This window comes from Phacochoerus africanus, chromosome 11, assembly GCF_016906955.1.
Source record: "Phacochoerus africanus isolate WHEZ1 chromosome 11, ROS_Pafr_v1, whole genome shotgun sequence".
In the NCBI taxonomy this organism is placed as follows: domain Eukaryota; kingdom Metazoa; phylum Chordata; class Mammalia; order Artiodactyla; family Suidae; genus Phacochoerus; species Phacochoerus africanus.
Window position 1 is genome coordinate 7,550,433 of NC_062554.1, and position 19,132 is coordinate 7,569,564.

The 19,132-nt window shown below is 36.1% G+C and overlaps 1 protein-coding gene across 2 annotated transcripts in view; it reads right to left on the reverse strand.

The window, feature by feature from the left end:
• Positions 1 to 19,132, reverse strand: part of RAB6A (RAB6A, member RAS oncogene family) — a 54,745-nt gene that overhangs the window by 16,033 nt on the left and 19,580 nt on the right. Inside the window, exons 2-5 of one of the 2 annotated variants that reach the window (XM_047752570.1) lie at positions 6,698 to 6,756; positions 5,093 to 5,146; positions 2,897 to 3,002; positions 977 to 1,088 (exon numbers count right to left, since the gene is read on the reverse strand). In XM_047752570.1, the coding sequence (XP_047608526.1) occupies positions 977 to 1,088; positions 2,897 to 3,002; positions 5,093 to 5,146; positions 6,698 to 6,756 (331 nt within the window). Of the gene's footprint in view, positions 1 to 976; positions 1,089 to 2,896; positions 3,003 to 3,068; positions 3,175 to 5,092; positions 5,147 to 6,697; positions 6,757 to 19,132 lie in introns of both variants that reach the window. The other variant, XM_047752571.1, reaches the window with a different exon arrangement.

Below are 19,132 nucleotides of genomic sequence, written 5' to 3' on the forward strand. Positions count from 1 at the left end.
TTCCACAAGTTTTTGGACATATTGGTTTTCTTTACAACATTTTAATTAATAGCACAAGTTCGTTACCTGAATTTCAATATCCAACTAACGAATAAACAAATAATAAATAGTAAGAGCTTATACTATTAAAATTAATGGTCAAGACTATTTAAAGCAGAAAGAATATCCAGTAGATCACTTGGGAATGCTAAAGGCAGATATTTAAGCCATGGGTTCTACAGTGAATGTTAAATACATTTTGCATCCTGTGACTTGAATATTGCTTTGCTCATTTGACTAAGGTATTACAATCGAGCTATTCAGTTTAACCTCACAGTTGGCTCAACCTACAATTTAAAAAAAGCAAAGAAAAACTACACCACTGAATTACAATGAATATTTATAAGAAGACTATCAAAAGAGTGTGCATTTAATCATTACGAATACTTTTTTAAGATAGGATTTGTTTTCTAAAATATCTTGTTTTTTTACAGAATACTGCTCATGTTTATGAGGCCTAAAAAATGCAAAACAGTTATCAGCTTCCTGTGTAAACAATCTCACGCAAGAGTTAAACATAGGCTTACGCATAAAAATTTATTTTCCTTTAAAGACTGAGTTTAATGTTTGCATTTCTATTTCAAGTTCCCACACTAAAGAAAAGGGAGTAGGAATTCCCGCTGTAGTGCAGCAGAAATTAATCCGACTAGTATCCATGCGGATGTGGTTCAATCCCTGGACTTGCTCAGTGGGCAGGGATCTGGCTTTGCTGTGAACTGTGTGTGGGATGGCTCACAGACGTGGCTTGGATCTGGCGTTGCGGTGGCTATGGCTTAGGCTGCTGGCTACAGCTCCAATTCGACCCCTAGCCTGGCATGGCCCTAAAAAGACACACACTAATAATAATAATAATAATAATAATTCTTCACTAACAAAAATAACAGGCTGCTTAACAAAGAAATCAAACATTCCACACACATACAAAATCATCCCATACCTCTTGTCAGCAAGATCTGTTTTATTTCCTACTAGCATGATGATAACATCACTTCCTCTTTCTGTTCTGACATCATCAATCCATTTTGTAGTTTGCTGGAATGAGTTAACATCTGGTATATAGGAAGGTGGACAGAGAGATTAGAGTTATTGCAAATGCCTCCCCAAGTAAAGAAGCAAACAAAAGAAAAAAGAAAAAAAAAGCACTGGAGGTTGGAAGGGGGTTGGCACATTAGGACCCACCTTTAATGTGCCTGCAACATGACTCCATTTTATCCGAGTACAAGTGTCATGATCTAAACAAATCACAAGAATAAAATCCTCAAGATTCCTTTTATAATAGTTTAAAAATTTTGGACATGACCAAGTGTAATACACTATATGTAATCAAAAAAAATATATTTTTAACATGTAAGGACTGCTGTGTCAGATAATACGGTGTCATGTTGCCACAATGCTTTTCTGATTACTTACACATACCAAACATGACAAAGAAAGCATCTCCAAAAGTATGTCAGCCAGTAAGTCCCAACATATCCAGAAAATTTGTACAGCCCTTAAATAGCTTTCAACACCACTCTGTTTGCAATGCTTATTCAGTTTGTGATCACTTTAACTTGAAGTTTATTCATTTAATGAGCCAAAATCACTTGTAACAAAATCGATCTTTTCTAGCCTCGGATTCAATACATCTTACAAATGCTAAAGAAAATAATTTACCAATATTTTAATCACATGGGCACAATTTTAAAGAAAAATACCTCAGATTTTGCTTGATTTAGTTAAAGTAAGCACAAACATTTTAAAGCTGCAAAACTTATCAATGCACAATAATGAACATACATATTTTAAACAAGTAGCAACCCAAAGAAAAGCTTCAAGAAAAAGAGAGACTTCATTTGGCAACGAACCAAAAAGAAAAAAAAAGGCCCTGAATGCAAACCTCTTATTTATAATCCTGCCACTGCAATTATTTTTAAGATACGATTTCTGGTTAAGCAAATGTGCAAAATGTATCACTAATAATATTACTAGCTCAAATCCATAGTGAGTTTACATAAGATGTTTTTAAATAAGCCCAAGACATGATACTATCCTGGTTTTCCTATAAATTACGGGGTACTATATGGAATGATGCTTAATATTGCCTAATATATCATAAAGCAATTTCCAAAGACAATTTTAATCAGAGAGTATTTTCCTGTCAGTCACTAATGTTCCATTCAAAATTTACGGTCACTTAAAATGCCAAAGGCATTATTACTCAGTCCTGAGGGATAAGAAAAAGGAAGACTATTACTTGTTTTAGTTTCCTATTTAAATTTTTTTCTTGGAGAGAAATGAAAGTATAATTTGTTAGCAACAAAGTAAATCAGTCAGGCACAGAATCCAGATTTGATTCAAATTAAAATGATTAACAGAAAACTGCATATTATATTTTCTCTGTCTTCCTCTATAGAGGATGGCTGGAAGGGGAAAACAGAAAAGTTGGCTAATGGAAGCTTTTAATGGCCTCAACAGAAGCCTTGAAAGATTTGGAAAAGTTGGCAAGAGGCTTAAATGCAGATTAATTTATTTTAGAGAAATCTGAGATCAAGTTAAATGAAAAAGGAGACATTCTTCCAACCATAATTATCATGTGGCTTAGGGATAACAGGATATCGAGAAAGCCTTTGAGAGAATTCATAATCAGACATGAAGGAAATTTTCCAGGGCAGGAAAATCTGGCACAATAAAAATAAAGCATATTGATACAAACACCAAAGCAAATATTCTGACCTAGCTGGTCTGGGATAACGTGTGCTATGATAAAACTTGTTTGTACATGCCAGTATAGAAAACAAGCACAAGACAAGAACATGCATGCAACTAAGCTAAAGGATGAAAGAAGATTAGAAATGCAGAATCCCCCCCCACTCACTTGTGATATCATAAACAACAACTGCCACAGTGGAGTCACGAATGTAGCTAGGAATCAAGCTCCTGAACCGCTCTTGACCTGCTGTGTCCCATAATTGCAATCGTACCTAACAATAAAATCAGTCAAACAGGCAAGAAAAATAAGAAAGGTCAACCCGTTGCAAAATACCTACTTGTGATATCGTAAACTACTACGGCTGCAGCAGAATCACGGATGTAACTGGGAATGAGGCTACGGAAACGTTCCTGACCCGCTGTATCCCACAGCTGCAGCCTGATCTGTGGGATGGGAAAAAATAAATAAAAAAAAAAAAAACCAAACTCATACTAATAAGAAAAAGGAAATCATGTTTTTAAAGGGAGGAAAGTGGCAAGGAGGTAAAAGGGAAACTCATGCAAAAGGTTGCAGGGATGTGAGAAATGAAAAATAAAAACAACATAAATCTCCTTTCCTTTTACAAAAGGGAGTAATATTAAAAATTTGCTTGCTTTAAAGGTACAGAACTAAAAAAAATGGTGGTAGGAAAAATTTCGCACAATCAGAAAGACAGCTTCCTTCCCCCACCCCCCATCACCTCTCTTTAATCCTATGCCTTTCCAGATAGCAAAATAGACTCTGTTGATGTTAAAATAGTGAACATATAAGGGAAAAACAAAGGTAAAAGTCAGTGAGCAGCCCAGGCTATCAGAGTAAAGGAATTAATGCTTCTCTGAAAGGCTCTCTAAAGCTAAAATAAAATGTCTCTTTTCTCTACTGGTCCACAGCACTTTGAAATTAGATCTCCGACTATAGTTGCTCATGGTTTCTCTCAGACATTTCTTCCTAGAACATTGTATAATGTAACAAAAAAAGCAGAAGTATTGTTTTGCAATTCTACATAAAAATGTCTTTACTCTCTCTTTTTAAGGCCACGTCCGAGACATATGGAAGTTCCCAGGCTAGGGGTCGAATCTGAGCTGCAGCTGCTGGCCTTTGCCACAGCCACAGGAAGACCAGATGTGAGCTGCGTTTCAACCTATGCCTCAGGTCATGGACACCCTAGATCCTCAACCCACTGAGGGAGGCCTGGCATCGAACCTGCCTCCTCGGGGATACTTGTCAGGTTCATTACTGCTGGGCCACAACGGGAATTCCTGTCTTATTCTCTTACTTTTTCATATCTACATTTCAGAAAGAAAAGCATGAAAATAAGTATTAATTTCTTTTACCATCATAAAGCAGTTTGTTTTCAAATTTTAAGAAATGGAATGCTATACACAAAAACAAAAGAGAACATCCAAAAGAGAAAAACTCACAGATGTATAAGAAATAGCATTAGAGATAATGTTTTTTGGGTGTAGGTCCCAAGATAGCGTGTTTAAGAAAGTCACTGTTTAAGTGCTAGGAATCTCTTCAAGGGACAGTAGCCTAGAATACAGAATTTATACTGCACTTAAAGGGAGCATTCCAAAAGATGGAAGACAAAAAAAACCAAGTAGTAAATACACATTGCTTTTTCCTTTTCACAGTCACTTTGGTACATATCATATTCTGACAAATATACCTTGAAGTTCACAAATTGTGTGATATTTAAATGAAAGCTTTTTGAATGCATCAAGAATGCTATTTAAAAGGTCTTTAGCAGCACTAATTTCTTCATGAAAATACTCTTTTTTAATTATCTCAGTGCCACACGTTATCAAATCGACGTAAGGAATCTTGTTTAACGAGCCTAGGGCCATCAGAGTTTTTACAAATAATGGCTTTCTCTCCCCCTTTGGATTTCACTTGAGGATAAGAAACTCAAAGTGCTAAGTACCACTCATTCTGTAATAACAGTTTTTCTCAAGGCTTTTAAATGAAGTTTTGGCATCTTTGCTAAGTACTTCTTATGGTGACAATCATTGATTACAGCTTTTTTTTTGCTTTTTAGGGCAGCACCCAAGGCACATGGAGGTTCCAGGCTCCGGGTAGAATCAGAGCTACAGCTGCCGGCCTGCACCACAACCACAGCCACACCAGCGACCTACACCATAGCTCACAGCAACACCGAATCCTTAACCCAGTGAGCGAGGCCAGGGGTCAAACCCACCACCTCACGGTTTCTAGTCGGATTCGTTTCCGCTCTGCCACAACGGGAACTCCTGATTATAGCTTTTATCATAATTTTATATCTTGGAGTACTGCAGAAAATTGCACTCTGAAAACATTACTCACTGTTCGATCCTCCAAGTACATTGTTTTTGATAAAAAGTCAATACCAATTGTTGCCTATAAAACAAAACAAAGAAGTTAAAAATAGTAATCATCTAATGGCAGTCAGCAGCTTGGGGTTCAAATGGGAATTATGACTGTGGAAGAAATAATAAATATATAAACACATCATACCCAAATAAAAATGAACAAAATTTTTAGTGATGAAACCATCTACCTACTGAACACTTGCAGTGTATTAGAGATTATTTTAGGCCCTTTACATGATCACCTCTAATCCTAATACCTCTCTGCGAAGTAGCAATTAGTATCATTATTTTTCTCATTTTATAGATAACAATATCGGGGTTTGGAGAAGTTAAATAACTTGTCTAAGGACACAAAGTCTCTGTTGTGGAGTTGGGAGTAAAAGTTCAGCTCTTTCTAACATATACTTCTACATACATTTTTATATATACACTTAAATATATATATTTTATATTCATTATACATTTCATGTATATTATATATTTTAATAAAAACTATATATATAATTTAAAAAATTTTAATTGTGGTAAAATACATAAAATTAACCCTCTTAACCAATTTTTTTAAAAGACCACTTTTTAAAGAGCAAAAATGAAAGAAAATACTCTTTTAATTATCTCAGTGCTACATGTTTATAGCACGTTTAGGTTTACAGCAAAACTGAGAGGAGGATACAGAGATTTCCCATATACCCCTTGTCCCCACATATGCATAGCATCTCCTATTATCAACAGCCCCCACCAGAGGGAGAGTACATATATTACAACTAATGAACCTACACTAACACTGACGTAATTTTTTTTAAAGATACATTTTATTCTTAAATTGTGGGGAAATACATATATATATCATAAAATGACATTTTAATTAATTTTAAATATACAATTCAATGGTATTAATCATATTAGTTACATTCACAACTATAACAACTGTCAAAACTATTTATTCCCAAAACTTTTTAACTACCCCAAATAGAAATTCTATACCCAATAAGTGATATCATATTACAATGTAGGGATATACCACAATTTGTTTAACCATTCATCTACTGACAGACACTTTTGGCTACAATGAGTTTCTGTTCTCAATTCTTTTTGGTATATACCTAAGTGAAATTGCTAGGCCATATGGTAATTCTATTTATCTGTGTGAAGAAATGACACAGTTTTCTACAGCAGTCTTTGACCCATTAGTTATTTAGGAATACGTTATTTAATTTTCCATGTATTTGTGAACTTCCCAGGTCTCCTTCTGTTAATGATTTCTAATTACAGTACTCACTTATTCAAGTATAGATCAAAATGTCACAGAATCCTAGACTTGGAAAAAATCTCTACAAGAGAATATCTACTATCATTCCTACTTCTACCTCAGATGGTATTAGCAATAATCTTTCAACAGACTTGGAAGAGGAGCTAAAGATGTCAAATTAAAAACTTGAGGACTATGAGCATAATCAGTTATACTTTGTATTTACATATAGCATTTTACAGATTACAGAAAGTGCTTTCATATCCATGACTGAATGTGAATAAAAGGATCTCAAATAAAGACAACTAGTAGATTGGCAAAAGAAAATACCTGATAGGTGTTGTCAAAACTGTCATACATGAATCTGGTAATCAGTGATGTCTTTCCAACTGAAATGAAAAGAAAAAAATTCACTCAGTTAACACACTAAATTGGGTTCTCAAGCAATTTTCCTATAGAGAACTGTAATTCAATTCATTGGGAAATACCTGCAGTGGTTTTACTACAATAATTTCATTGGATAAAGAAGACATGGCACATATATATTAGAGAATACTACTCAGACACGAAAAAAGAATGAAATAATGCCATTTGCAGCAACATGGATGGAGGGCCTAGAGATTATCACACTAAGTGGTAAGTCAGACAAATGTCATATGAGATCACTAATATGTGGAATCTAATTTAAAATGATAGAAAAAACTGGAGTTCCCACGGAGTTCCCATCGTGGCACAGTGGAAACAAATCTGACTAGGAACCATGAGGTTGCGGGTTTGATCCCTGGCCTCGCTCAATGGGTTAAGGATCCAGCCATGAGCTGTGGTGGTCGCAGATGTAGCTCAGATCCTGTGTTGCTGTGGCTGTGGTGTAGGCTGGAAAAGCAGTTTTGGTTCGACCCCTAGCCTGGGTACCTCCATATGCCTTGGGTGTGGCCCTAAAAGGACAAAAGACAAAAAAACAAAAACAAAAAACAAACCACTAAATAAAATGATACAAAAAACTTATTCACAAAACAGAAAGAGTCAAAGATTTCAAAATCAAACTTATGGTTACCAAAGGGGAAATGCTGTGGGGAGGGATGGATTGGGAGGTAAGGATTGGCATATACACACTACTACACACAAAATTGATGGGTAACAGGGATCTACTACATAGCTTGGGGAAATCTATTCACTACTCTGTGATAGCCTCTATGGGGACAGAATCTGAAAAAGAATAAATATATGTATCTATATGGCTAATTCACTTTCCTGTACACCTGAAACTAATACAACACTATTTTTTTATCATTTTTTATAAATTTTATTGGAGTATGTATGTATTATACATAAGAATACATATGTATTTAAAGGCAAAACCTTAGAACCATTCATAATAAAGTAAGGAACAATACACATACTACTGTTACTTAATACTGATCAGAATCTATAAAAAATAAATGTAAAAATCTGAAGAGATAAAAGGTGAAATGGTAGGGGAAACAGTGATGGCGAAAAGCAAAGATACATATAAGTCATATAATAAAGAAATACAAAATAGCTTCTTTATTAAAAGTTTTATCAAAAGATTAAAATTTCATTACTAAGCATTTTAAATATGATTCATCAATATGGGATCTCTGCAAATTTATTGTTCTTTTTTACCCCCAAACCTTCTGTAAATGGTATGTAAACTTGTAATGATTTGCTTAATGTTTGTTTTCCCTCATAGATTACAAACTCCAAATTTGTCTTGTTTACTCCACATCATGAGCTTAACACATGCTTGACACATACTAAGCAAACACTTTTGCTGAACTGATAACACTTTTTCAAAAGGTAAAAAATACCTATCTAGAGTTATTCAAAATACATCTTAACTTTATTTCATTATAACTTGTTCTACAAAATACAAAAAAAAAAATACACTTTATATGTTAAAAGATACCCAATGAGAATGACTTCTGTTAAATAAAAGTACTACACATTAAGTCTCTATGGCTGCATCACCACAATAAAGCAAGTATCACAATAAAGCTGGTTACCTGAAGAAAAAAGTCTATGGCTTGCTAAGCCAAGTTTATAAGTTTGCCTCCATGTGCAATAACGCAAAAAAAAAATTACACTACACTTCCCCCACTATCTGAAAGTAGAGAGTTCCTATGAAACCTTTCATAAGCCGAAATGATGCAAAGCAAAGCAGCAATTACTTTAGGACGTGTCTTGCTAACCAGATGGACAAAATAAAATCAAGATAAAGCAAGAGTTCCTGCTGTGGCGCAATGGGATCTGCGATATCTTTGCAGTGCCAGGATGCAGGTTTGATTCCAGGCCTGACACAGTGGGTTAAAGGATCTGGCATTGTCACAGCTTCAGCTCAGATTTGATCTCTGACTCGGGAACTCCACATGCCAAAGGGGGCCAAGAAAGGGGAAAAAAAAAAAAAAGATGAAGCACAGATGCTCATCGACACAGTTCAAAGTTATACTGGCTTGATGCTGAGTGTAGTTCCTGGGGAAGGAGGCTGGCGGTGCCACTCTTACTGCTGAATATGCATATTGCTTTGATAACAGCTCGCTACATAACAAACACTGAGCACTATTTTCTCTTTTCACCTTATTTTGGTTAAAGCAAAAATCCTCTTCAGATTCTTTGGGTTAGCAAAACAGGTACAAAGTGAAGTGGCATAAAGCAAATTTCTGAAAAGCATGGAATATCTGTATCTTTTTCTGTCTCAGATTCTATACTGGGTATTTTATAGGAAAATGGTAACTCCACAAGAGATGAAATTTTATTTCCATTCTTCAAGAAAAAGTAATAACATGCTCAGAAGTTTAGCAAATTGATCAAGGGTAATCAATTCTCTGCTAAAATGTGATTCCATTCCATTCCCAAAGACTGTGTTCTTCTCAATATACTACTTTCTTTTTTTGTTATTTAAAAAAAAGGAACATGGCCATAATGGCAGAAGAGCTATGTTGTACTACCTACCAGTGTCCAGGGTTTAGGACTTAAAGGGAGGTATGCACACGAGATAAAAAGAAGGAAAATCTCCACAAACAGAAATGAGAAAAAATAATCAAATGCAAATTACAAGTACTTATAACTGATAGGAAAAGTAACTGTATTCTCTTAACAGCAGATGGAAATGGCAGAAGAACAGGTAAAAGTCAATTCAGATCAAATGGTGTAACATATGTACAAAGGAAGTTCCACCTGGATAAGAAAGGAGAAATCAGGAGAAAATATTTGTAGATATAATAGCTGAAAAATTCCCTGATACAGTGAAAGGTAAGCACTTACAGATCCAAGAAACTCAATGAATAGGATAAATACAAAGAAAAACATGCCCTGATAAGCTATCAAAATCCAAGGATAGAGAAAAAAAAATCCATGAAAAAAGGGAAAAATGTATTACATATGGAGGGTGGATGAAGAAAGAGGCAAGGGAGAGTGAATATAAATTTTCATCAACTCCTCCACAGAGAAAATGAGAACAGAAGACAACGGAATTACATCCTTAAATTTCTTTAAGAAAATGAGTATTTTTCAAACCCTAGAGCCTATGAAACTACCTTTCAAAAGTGAAGGTTAAGTGAAGATTACTGCAGATAAACAAAAGTGAGAGAATTCCTTGCCAGAAAAAAGCTTAAGGAATCTGCTCTGGCTAAAGGGAAATGATGTCATATAGTAACTATAAATGGTAAATACATGGGTAAGGATAGAAAATTTTTTTTTTAATGTAAAAGTCAAATGTGTTTAAAATAAAAAAATGTACTTATTATACAATTTATAGTACTAACAGATGTAACATAACTGTAAAATAAAGAACAGTGAGATATAAATGCAACTACTATTGTTAAGTTTCTATAATTCACATAACTAGTACAGTATAGACTGCGAGAGGTTAATGATGTACTAGCACAACTAGTAAAAATAAATGCAGAAAAAAATAGCTGACAAGTCAATAGAGGAATAAAAATAAAATAGAAAAATAAGAACAAAAATCAAGTGAGACAAACAGCAAAATTGCAGACCCCACAATCCAGCTTTATCAATACTAGAGTATCAATTAAGAGAGTAAAAAGGCAAACATGGTTCTTTAAAAAACCATAAAAAGAGAAAATGAAAGAAATCTTTGAAAGAAAAATAGCAAAGAAAGAGATTTTTCTGGTCTGTAACTTTTTGCCTAAAGCATTAATGAAAAAAACCTATAAAACTGAGATAATACCTGGGGAGTTTGGTTATAAATAGTAATATACCAATGTCAGTTTTAGTTTAGACAAAGGTACCATAGCAATTTAAGATGTTAACATGGGGTAAACTAAGTGAGGGTTAAATGGGAATTCTGTACCTTACTGCGATTTTTCTATAAATTTAAAATTACTCCAAAATAAAGTTTATCAACAAAGGTAAAACATATTATGTGTTTGTACAAAATCCCTGAATAAAAAGTTTAAACGATTTGTATACTTTACTGTATATATACTATGCCTAAATTAAAAAAAAAAAAAAAAAAACTAACTAACAAGCCTCTGAGTCTGTACCTGTACCTATGGCTTGATACCTAAACAGTCTCATCTGAAAGCAGTGGGTAAGAGGATTCTGGGTAGCTGGCACCAAAGAGTAAGGGTAGCAGTATCACAACTCTGGAGTGTACTCATATCCACTAGAGTAAACCTTTCATTCAAGTTGGGGAGGATCATCATAAAGGTCAGAAAGCAGGACTGCATCAAGTGTACACACACTGTATGAACTATGCTATGCCTGCCTGCTAATAAATGGTCAATAAGTGTCCAAAGGTATGACAGAAAGAGGGAGCAAAAAGAAGAAAGAAAGGATGAAGGGAGGGAAGCTGTATGGCTACTAATTCAGGGTAGCATAGATGGAGTAGGTGAGAGAAATAAAAACAAGAAGTGGCAAAATGCTAGAAACTGAAGCTCTTTGAGGACTGAAAACCAAAACCATATACATTCACATAGTGTACTGTCTACAAAAACATGACTTACCATTCTAGTGTTACCAACCTGACTTAACCACCCTAGGAAATTCTTGTCTAGGGAATAAGAGTTGTAAATAACTATTGTTCCTTCTGGAAATTTCCCAAAGTCCATCAAATTAACATAAAACTGTTCACTTTGTCATTACATAGCACAAAATCATTGCTTACTCTCATAGATTCTTTGAACCTTATCTCAAAAACCCCCTTAACTTTGCTATGCCCACAAATCTTAAACTATTCTTTTATGATTTTTATTTTTTCCATCATAGTTGATTTACAGTGTTCTGTCAATTTCTACTGTATGGCAAAATGACCCATAAATACATACATACATATATATATATATATATTCTTTTTCTCACATTATCCTCCATCATATTCCATTACAAGTGACTAGATACAGTTCCCTGTGCTATACAGCAGGGCCTCACTGCTTATCCACCCCAAATGCAATAGTTTGCATCTATTAACCCTATTCTCAGTCCATCCCATTCTCTCTCCCTCCCCCTTGGCAACCACAAGTCTGCTCTCCAAATCCCTGAGTTTCTTTTCTGTGGAAAGGTTCATTTGTGCAATATATTAGATTCCAGATGTAAGTGGTATCATATGGTATTTGGCTTTCTCTTTCTGACTCACTTCACTTAGTATGAGAGTCTCTAGTTCCATCCATGTTGCTGCAAATGGCATTATTATAATGGCTGAGTAGTATTCCATTGTGTATATAAACCACATCCTCTTAATCCATGCATCTGTCAATGGATATCTAAGTTGTTTCCATGTCTTGGCTATTGGGAATTGTGCTGCAATGAACACAGAGGTGCATGTATCTTTTTCAATCAAAGTTTTGTCTGGATACATGCCCAAGAGTGGGACTGCTGGGTCCCATGGTAGTTCTATATTTAATTTTCTGAGGTATCTCCATACTGATTTCTGCAATGGTTGTACCAATTTACATTCCCATCTTAAACTATTATAACACAATCCTTACTCAATCCTAATTAAGTCCCATATTTAAAAAGCCTCCTTAAATCAGACCCCCAAATCTGCAAACATCCCTTCCTTGACTTCCTCTTTCTTTAAGAGGCTACTGTGTTGGGCTGAATACTGTATCTCCAAAATGCCTATTCACCCGGGAAACTGAAAAGTGACCTTACTTGGAAATAAGGTCTTTGCAGATACAATCAAGTTAAAAATGTCTGATGCTGGATTAGGGTGAATCCTAATCCAATCACCGGTAACTTTATAAGAGGGCAATTTGGACAAAGAGGAGACACAATGAGAGAGAAGACCATGTGAAGATGAGGCAGAGATGGGAGTTACAACAGCAATCCAAGGAAAATCAGGGATTGCTGGCAATAATCAGAAGGCATATGAGATGGCTTCTTCCGCAGAGCCTTCAGAGGGGGGATGACCTCCACCCCAGGACAACTAGATTTGGGATTTCTAGCCACCAAGAACTGTGAGATAATAAATTTCTGTTGTTTTGAGCCACCTAGGTTATGGTAATTGCTATGGTAGCCCTAGGAAATTAATATATCTCCTAAGACTAAATGTTATCTCCTTTAGAGAAAATTAGGTTGTGATGATGGTTAACTATAAACATAGTAACATTCATTGAAGAAAAAATTTTTTTTGGTCTTTTTAGGGTTACACCTGAGGCACATGGAGGTTCCCAGGCTCGGGGTCGAATCGGAGCTGCAGCTGCCAGCCTATGCCACAGCAACTTGAGATCCGAGCCAGTCTGTGACCTACATCACAGCTCACAGCAACACCAGATCCTTAACCCACTGAGTGAGGCTGGGGATCAAACCCACGTCTTCATGGATGCTAGTCGGGTTTGTTAGTCACTGAGCCACAATGGGAACTCCTGAATTCTTTTTTTAAAAAAAATGGTAAGCAATGAACTCAGCTTTACCTTAAAAGCAGGCTGTTTTGGTGGTAAATTCAAAGCATAAGCACTGAACAGGATTCATTATACTATCTGTGTTATATACATTTGAAAACATCTATAATAAAAAGCACTTTTAGGAGTTCCCCTGTGGAGCAGTAGGTAAGGATCCAGCATTAGCACTGCAGCAGCTAAGGTCTGCCGTGGCGCTGTGGCACAGATTCAGTCCCTGGCTGGGGAACTTCCACATGCCAAGGTGCGACCAAGAAAAGTACTCTTTTTTTTTGGGGGGGGGGTCTTTTTAGTGGCTTGCACTCATGGCCTATGGAAGTTCCCGGTTTAAATATTTTCATAATCTAATATATCATAGCCCCAGTGTGAAAATCAGCACTTTACAACCAAACCATTACAAAGAATCAAAGGATGTTGTCATGTTCTAGTTCAAATGTCATTTTATGTGAAGCCTTTATCCAATACCCTAAATCTTTGCAGCTCTATCGCTATGCTCTCCTTATACTTGCCAAATTCAGCCTTAACTACAGCACTTTTCCTTAGGTTGAACAGGTCCTTCTACTTGGGAAAGATGAATAAATGAATGGCCTAGACTATAATTCTAACAAATGCCGTGAATTCTAAATAGTATGGTGTTGTGCTAGGTCACCTAATTACCTTTTATTTAAGAGGAGAAGCATTTAAGGTATTTTATTTCCAATTCCAGTATTAGTAAAGCTAACAGAAAATGCTCCATGGGTGGGAGTATAAAGAACAACCTTTCCTACAGGGCCACTTGGTAATAGTTATCAAAAATAGTAAAATGCAGCTCGATCCAGGATGCAGTTTGATCTAGACAGATAACCTAGTGAAAACAATCAGACATATGCCCAAAGATTTAGGTATAAGGCTGTATATAAGTAACACTATCTATAGGCGTAAAATTTAGAAACAGCCTACTTTTCAACAAGAGCCACAGTTATATAAATCATGATGCCTTCATAAGGTCACAATGCTATGTATCTATTCAATTTTTGCTACAGAAATCTCAGTGCCATAGGAAATGAGTAAAAATACTTTAATGTAAAAATCAAGCTGTAAAAAGGAAAATCTAATTACCCCAATTTTGCTACAGAAAATATATGCATTCATTATCCACAATCAAGAAGAATTACATATAAAATAATTTAAAATTAACCCTGGGAGTTCCCGTCGTGGCGCAGTGGTTAACGAATCCGACTAGGAACCATGAGGTTGCGGGTTCGGTCCCTGCCCTTGCTCAGTGGGTTAACGATCCGGCGTTGCCGTGAGCTGTGGTGTAGGTCGCAGACGCGGCTTGGATCCTGCGTTGCTGTGGCTCTGGCATATGCCGGTGGCTACAGCTCCGACTGGACCCCTAGCCTGGGAACCTCCATATGCCGCGGGAGCGGCCCAAGAAATAGCTAAAAAGACAAAAAAAAAAAAAGAACAAAAAAAGAAAATTAAATTAAACCTGAACGTTAGAGGAGAAAAAAAAAAACAACTAAAGGAGAAATTCTTGGAGTAAAATTAAATGAGAACATAACATAACGAACAAGGACCTCCTGTATAGCTCTCGGAACTTTATTCAATATCTTGTAATAATGGAAAAGAATGGAAACTATAATGGAAAATAATCTGAAAAAATATATATATATATGCAATATGTATAACTGAATCACTCTGCTGTACTCCAGAACCTAAAAGAACACTGTAAATCAACTACACTTCAATAAAAAATCTGTAATAATAGCAACATTGGGTGGACCTAGGAATTATCAGGCTAAGTGAAGTCAGTCAGACAATGAGACACCAACATCAAATGCTATCACTTACACGAGGAATCTAAAAAAAGGACACGGAGTTCCCATTGTGGTGAAGTGGTTAACGAATCCGACTAGGAACCATGAGGTTGCGGGTTCGATCCCTGGCCTTGCTCAGTGGGTTAAGGATCTGGCGTTGCAGTGAGCTGTGGTGTAGATCACAGACACGGCTTGGATCTGGCATTGCTGTGGCTATGGCCTAGGCCGGCAGCTACAGCTCCGATTAGACCCCTAGCCTGGGAACCTCCATATGCCACGGGAGCGGCCCAAGAAATGGGAAAAAGACAAAAATAAATAAATAAATAAATAAAAATTACAAAAAGGACACAACTTTGCAGAACAGATACTGACTCACAGACTTTGAAAAACTTATGGTTTCCAAATGAGACAGGTTGGGGGGTGGGGGGATGCACTGAGCGTTTGGGATGGAAATGCTATAAAATTTGGTTGTGATGATCTTCATACAACTATAAATTTAATAAAACTCACTGAGAAATAAATAAATAAATATTTACACCATAAAAAAAAAAAAACCCACAAAACACAAATGAGAAGCCACTTCACAACTACTTGGATAGCTATAATTTTATTAAGAAAGAAAAGAAAAAAAGGAAAATAAATGTTGGCCAGGATGTGGAGAAACTGGAAACCTCATATACCACTGGTAGGAATGTAAGATGGTGCAGTTGCTGTGGCAAAAGCTTTGGCAGAATCTCAAAAGACTAAAGATAGAGCCATCATATGATTCAGCAATTTCAGTTCTAGGTAAATACCCCAAAGAATGTAAAGCCGAGACTTGAAGAGGTATTTGTACAGCGATGTTCGTAAGAGCATTATTGACAATAGGCAAAAGGTGGAAGCAACCCAAGTGTCCATTAACTGGTGAATGGCTAAAGTGTGGTATGTACACAGAATGGACTACGATTCAGCCATAAAAAGAATCAAGTGTTGATATGTACTACAACGTGGATGAACCTTGAAAACCTTACACATAATGAAATAAGCCTGGCACAGAAGGACATCTATTGGGTGACTCTACTTATGAGGTACCTAGAATGGGCAGATTCACAGAGACACAAAGTATCATAGAGGTTACCAGGGGCTAGGGGTGGGCGGAAAGGAGAAATTATTGTTTAATGAGTAGAGAGACTTTTTTGGTGGGTGGGGACGATTGAAAACTTCTGAATGTAGATAGTGGTGGTTATACAACACTGTGAAAGAATTTAACTCCCCCAAACTGTATACATACAAATCGTTAAAATGATAAACAACATATTATGTATATTTTACCACAATGAAAAAAAACTATAATAAAACATAAATAAAATGAATAAATGAGAATAAGACAACTATAAAATACTGGAAGAAAAGGTAGTTATATCTATACTAAATTTTTCTCAAGTATTAAAATATGCACTATACTTAAACTAAAACTGGTATGGTTATGCAATTAAGACTCTGAAATGCAATCAGAGAGCCACGAAAAAACAAAAAATTTTGTCCTTATATCAGATTAGCAGATATGTTTTAAAATAAAATGTTTAAAGTATTTATCATTTTTCATTATTCCATATTATATAACTTTCAGTTAACCAATTACCAACATTAATATCTACTGAAGTCCTTTATAAAGAAGCAGCAGTTGTAAATATGAAGAGCTAGCTATACTTCACCCAAAAGATCACTCTCTAAATAGTTGATTTTGGATTAGTAGACTGCAATGAAATATTCAAATATTCCATTTTGATGCATATATTTTTAAATAATCTCTAAAAAACTACAATGGTATTTACAATGCTGCCTTGATGCCACCTCCAGAAAAAGAAATTCTAGCTCAATTTTCCAACATTTATAACATTTCTGAAATCAGAACATCTGCAAAACGCTACATATATTCTCTTGTAGTTCAGTAAAAACTAGGCATTGACAAGTTCCTAGTGGGACTCCTATTCCATTTTACTGTAACAACTCCTGGGAAACAATTTAGGTATGAAATCTAATCAAATAGTAGGGCTGTATCTTTTAAACATTTGCAGTCAAACATAAGAAAAAAAATTCTACTTATTTATATTCATTTTAATAAGCACATACTAAATGTCAGGGATGACATGAATGCTGGGGATAAAAAAAGCAATTAAAGGAGTTTCCATTGCGGCTCACTGGGTTAAGAACCCGACATAGTGTCCAAGAGGATGCAAATTTGATCCCTGGCCTCGCTCAGTGGGTTAAGGACCTGGCATTGCTGTAAGCTGCAGCATAGGTCCTTGATGTGGCTCAGATCCGGTGTTGCCCTGGCTGTGGCATAGGCTGGCAGTTGCAGCTACAATTCAATCCCCAGCCCAGGAACTTCCATATGCTGCAGATACAGCCAAAGGAAGAAAAAAAGAAAGAAAGAAAGAAAAAGAAAAGCAATTAAAACATAGTCCCTGCTCAGGTGAAGTGTGGACTCAGAAATAACCATTGCAGTGTGACCAAAGTACAGCGTAAGTATGCACAGGATGTTGTGGGTGGGAGCAGTCTTCTATAACAAAGCTGGAAGGCCAGGAAAAATCTCCCAGAGAAAAATGACTTTTAAAGCTGAGGCCAGAAGGAGAGGTTACCTAGAATGAGAAAATGGCAACTCGGACCTTAACAAGCACCATGAGCTCCCCTATATTCAAGAGCCTATTTGTGGAGCTTTATTTAATTTTCTAATCTGATCTGGAATACATCTAAAAAGAAACAAATTTAAGAGTACTTGAATTCATCAAAAACAAATTAGTAAAGAACATTTGCAATAAGCAAATACATATATAGGATATAACTCTTAAATTACAGGCTAATGAGATTTTACTGCTAATATTGAGCCTATCCCAAACCTCAAAAGTCTACTGAGTTAATAAGTAATATTTGAGCAAGCAGTTTCTGAGCTGGAATCCCAGTACTTTTTTAAAAAACTGAGATATATCGGAGTTTCCACTGTGGCATAACGGGAAAGGTGGTGTCTTGGGAGTGCTAGGACAGGTATGATCCCTGGCCTGGCACAGTGGGTTAATGATCCAGTGTTGCCACAGCTGCTGCTCGGATCTGATCCCTGGCCAGGGAACTCCAAGCTGCAGGTTGGCCAAAAAAGAAAAAAAAAATTGACATATAATTCACATATCATAAAATCACCCTTTTAAAGTGCAAATTTTAATAGTTTTTGGTATATTCACACAGCTGTGCAACTATCACCACTAATTCCAGAACATTTCCATCACTCCAAAAAAGAAATTCTCATTAGCAGTCACTCCCCATAACCTGAGTCCCAGCAACTATTAATTTACTTCCTATCTCTATGGATTTGCCTATTCTCCAGCCAACTTTTTACCAGTTTGTAACTTGTAAAGTTTACTTAATCTTTCCTTTTTTTTTTTTTTTTGTCTTTTTGCTATTTCTAGGGCCTCTCCCGCGACACATGAAGTTTCCCAGGCTAGGGGTTGAATCGGAGCTGTAGCCACCGGCCTACGCCAGAGCCACAGCAACGCGGGATCCGAGCCACGTCTGCAACCTACACCACAGCTCACAGCAACACCGGATCGTTAACCCACTGAGCAAGGGCAGGGACCGAACCCGCAACCTCATGGTTCCTAGTTGGATTCGTTAACCACTGTGCCACAATGGGAACTCCAGTTTACTTAATCTTTCTGTGTCCTAATTTCATCCATGAAATAAGTGTAAGAATAATTCCTATATTACAAAGTATTTATCAATACATACAAAGAGGTTAGTATGCTTCGACATGCTCAGGGAATATAAACAATTATTAGAAAGCATTTTAGAAGACAGTTATCTTTGTAACAAACAAGACTTCAATAGAAGGAGTGAAGATAATACTAGATGAATCCAGAATCTAGGTATCCCATAATACAAATTAAATGCTAAACCATAAGGAAAGCCTCAACAAATTTCAAAAATTTAAAGTCATACAGAATAGGAGTTCCCATCGTGGCTCAGTGGAAACGAATCTGATTAGCATCCATGAGGACACAGGTTCCACTCCTGGCTTCGCTCAGTTAGTTAAAGGATCTGGCATTGCTGTGGCT